The sequence below is a fragment of the Mandrillus leucophaeus genome, unplaced genomic scaffold (genome assembly GCF_000951045.1).
Source record: "Mandrillus leucophaeus isolate KB7577 unplaced genomic scaffold, Mleu.le_1.0 Scaffold24, whole genome shotgun sequence".
In the NCBI taxonomy this organism is placed as follows: Eukaryota; Metazoa; Chordata; class Mammalia; order Primates; family Cercopithecidae; genus Mandrillus; species Mandrillus leucophaeus.
In genome coordinates this window covers 3,167,642-3,170,984 of record NW_012102476.1, presented here as the reverse complement: position 1 = coordinate 3,170,984, position 3,343 = coordinate 3,167,642, and the positions used below count along the sequence as shown (strand labels likewise).

General features: G+C 53.5%; 1 protein-coding gene across 1 annotated transcript; it reads left to right on the top strand.

The window, feature by feature from the left end:
* The first annotated feature begins 579 nt into the window (after positions 1–579).
* ZNF688 (zinc finger protein 688) lies at positions 580–2,090 on the top strand. The gene is made up of 3 exons (XM_011982470.1): positions 580–1,495; positions 1,806–1,919; positions 1,994–2,090. Exons 1-3 carry the CDS (start codon positions 1,300–1,302, stop codon positions 2,014–2,016), a joined length of 333 nt encoding a protein of 110 aa, XP_011837860.1. The 5' UTR covers positions 580–1,299; the 3' UTR covers positions 2,017–2,090.
* The last annotated feature ends 1,253 nt before the right edge of the window (positions 2,091–3,343 follow it).

Here is a 3,343-nt window from a genome sequence, read left to right as displayed (position 1 = left end):
AAAAAAAAAAAAAAGAAAAGAAAAAGAAAAAAGTAGAAATGGCCGAGAACGGTGGCTCATACCTGCAATCACAGCACTTTGGGAGGCCGAGGCAGAAGGATTGCTTGAGGCCAGGAATTCCAAAGCAGCCTGGGCAACATAGCAAGACCCTGTCTCTGTTTTAAAAATTTAAAATTAGTCAAGCATGGGGTGTGCGCCTGTGGTCCCAGCTACTCGGGAGGCTGAGGTGAGAAGATCGCTTCAGCCCGGGAGGTCGAGTCTGCAGCGAGCTAGGATCGCACTGCTGCATTCCACCCTGGGCCACACAACAAGACCCTGTCTCAAAACAAACAAAAAATAAATTTATGTATGTTAGCAACAACTACAATGTAATTTAAAACTTCGCCATTCCGATTCCATCCTCACCAAGCACGTTCTTTCGCCTGCAGCTTCGGTCTAGAGCCTGAGCGAGCCGAGCTGCGCATGCCAGGGGCTGGGTGCACTCCGCAGCTAAACTCCTATTGTAAAACACACACCTGCTTCTACCGCGGATGTACACATGGTTTGCCAGGGTGTGCGCGTCTTCCCAAGGGATCTGGGGACCAGATTCCAGCTCCTGCCATCGGGAGGCACGGTAAGAGCCCGTAGGGGACACAATTCTGAGCACCGCAGATACCGAGGTCCCCGCTGCGCTCCAGTCTGTCAACAGAGGCTTCAGGACCGCGGAGTCCTTTCAAACGCCCGCCAGTGCCAGGCCAATCACTGCGCAGATTCTTCCGGGATCGTCGCCAATCATCGGCCGTTGCGTCTTGCGGGTAAAGAGGAGTAAGTGAAGCTTCGGGCCCGTCCATCTTTCTTGAAGGCAAGAAGCCTCTCTTCTACTTCCCAGACACCCCGCCTTGCCCACCACAAAAAGCATCCGAAGCAGGTTTATTTAAGGGCAAGTGGGACGATGAGGCCAGAGAAGTCAGAAAGGCTCCATATTTGATATGGTCAAAGAATGGCGCCCTTAAGAGCAGCCTGTGACAATTGAAGCTAGGTGGTCGCCATATTTTCTGAAGGCACCTTCCGGGTCCCTTAACCCAGGTGTCTATGTCCAAGCGGCCATGAAGTGAATAAACACTGAGGAATTATATTTGTCCCTATCAGAATCCTCGAATCCCTAGCAGCCAGTCCCTGCTAATTCGGTTGCCTCGGCTGCGTTCGGACGCCACGGCTGGGCGGGGCCGCCCTTCCTGTGGACAACGACAGCTGAGGCCGGGAGCGGGGAGACGGCGGCCCCAGGGACCTGGCGGCCGCCGATCGGGGCTGCAAGGCCCCATGGCGCCGCCCCCAGCCCCGCTCCTGGCGCGGAAGCCCGGGGAGACCCGGCCTGGTTGCAGGAAGCCCGGGGCTGTGAGCTTCGCGGACGTGGCCGTGTACTTCTCCCCGGAGGAGTGGGGCTGTCTGCGGCCCGCGCAGAGGGCTCTGTACCGGGACGTGATGCGGGAGACCTACGGCCACCTGGGCGCGCTCGGTGAGAGCCCCGGGTCCGAGCCCCCTCCTCCTTCACTGGGTTCACAGGGGAGATGATGTGGAAGGGCTGAGAGAACTGTGAGCCCTAACCCCGTACTCTTGCGCCAACACCAGCAGCCACCTCCCGTTCCCAGGGCTTCAGGTACCCCCTCGGGAGTGTTTTCACCCTCATCCACTTCATTCAGGCAGCAGCACTGCACCCCGGTCCAGGTTGAGTATAAGCTCCGAGGGGGTGCCCTCAGCCTGGAGGGGAATGCCAACTCCCCACGATGGCCTCTCAGGCCCGTGCTGTGATCCCTGTTCTCTCCCAGGATTCCCAGGCCCCAAACCAGCCCTCATCTCTTGGATGGAACAGGAGACTGAGGCTTGGAGCCCCGCCGCCCAGGATCCTGAGAAGGGGGAAAGACTGGGAGGAGCTCGGAGAGGTGAGGGATAGTCCCAGGTCCCCCCCCGCTACTTGATTTTCCAAGGCTTCCTGTCTAGCAGAGTTTCCTTTCAGGCCCCCACTTCCAGCATCCTTAAAGAAATTCAACTGTGTTGGGTACTAGAGGAGTAAAGAAGGCAGACTTGGTACAAAGTTTTCAGAACATAGGACAGCGGTCCTGTGGGGACTGGGAGCCCAGTCCAACATGCTTGTGCTTCCAGATTTCTCTCATTCTCTCTCTCTCTTTTTTTTTTTTTTTTGAGAGGGAGTCTCACTCTGTAGCCCAGGCTGAAGTGCAGTGGTGCTATCTCGGCTCATGGCAACCTCCGTCCCCTGGGTTCAAATGATTCTCCCACCTCAGCCTCCAGAGTAGCTGGAATTACAGGCACACGCCACCACGAGCGACTAATTTTTGTATTTTTAGTACAGACGGGGTTTCACCATGTTGGCCAGGGTGGTCTCGAACTCCTGATCTCATGTGACCTGCCCGCCTCGGCCTCCCAAAGTGCTGGGATTAAAGGCCTGAGCCACTGTGCCAGGCCAGCTCATTCTCTCTCTTTCAGGAATAACTAAAACTCCCCAAGATTGGAAGTGCCTTCAGGTCTACCTTTCACATTCCTCAAGTGAGACAAAGTGGCACGAGAAAAAATACCCAGTCATTGACAAGTTGGCTCTTCTCCCTTCACCATCCCCCAGTGGAGACCTTGAGCAAATGTTTCCCCATCTATAAAAGAGTCTTACCTTACAAAAAATGGAGAAACCACACTAATAATAGCCTCTGCTTGGCCAGGTGCGGTGGGTCATGCCTGTAATCCCAGCACTTTGGGAGGCTGAGGCGGGTGAATCACCTGAGGTCAGGAGTTCAAGTGCAGCTTGGCCAACATGGTGAAACTCTGTCTTTACTAAAAATACAAAAATTAGCTGGGCATGGTGGTGAGCTCCTGTAATCCCAGCTACTTGGGAGGCTGAGGCAGGAGAATCACTGGAACCTGGGAGGTGGAGGTTGCAGTGAGCTGAGATCTTTCCACTTCACTCCAGCCTGGGGGACAGAGTGAGACTCTGTCTCAAAAATAAATAAATAAATAAATAAATAAATAAATAAATGCCCCTGCTTCCTGAGCACTTACTAAGTGCTTAACATGCATCTACTCAGCTAATCCAGCAATGCTGTTAAGTGAAAAGCTGTTATTATTCCAATTTGATGCATAAGGAACCAAGGCTCAGATAAGTCACTTTCAGGAGATCTGAATCCTGTTTACCTTGTTCTAAAGCCTGTGTGTTAATCACTGGACAGAACTTCTCTGGCACTGCCTTAAGTGAAAAGCATTCTATAACCTGAGACAGTCTGTGCAGAAGTGTTTGTAAGTGTAACTTAATTCCGGTTTCCCAGGAGATGCCCCAAACAGGAAGGAAGAGGAACCCGAG

What these genes read in the sequence shown, in the direction of transcription:
- ZNF688 (XM_011982470.1), top strand. Translation starts at nt 1,300, where the DNA reads ATGGCGCCGCCCCCAGCCCCGCTCCTGGCGCGGAAGCCCGGGGAGACC. An exon ending in CGGCCACCTGGGCGCGCTCG is followed by an intron (nt 1,496 to 1,805) that starts GTGAGAGCCCCG and finishes GTTCTCTCCCAG; the next exon opens with GATTCCCAGGCCCCAAACCA. An exon ending in ACTGGGAGGAGCTCGGAGAG is followed by an intron (nt 1,920 to 1,993) that starts GTGAGGGATAGT and finishes GTTTCCTTTCAG; the next exon opens with GCCCCCACTTCCAGCATCCT.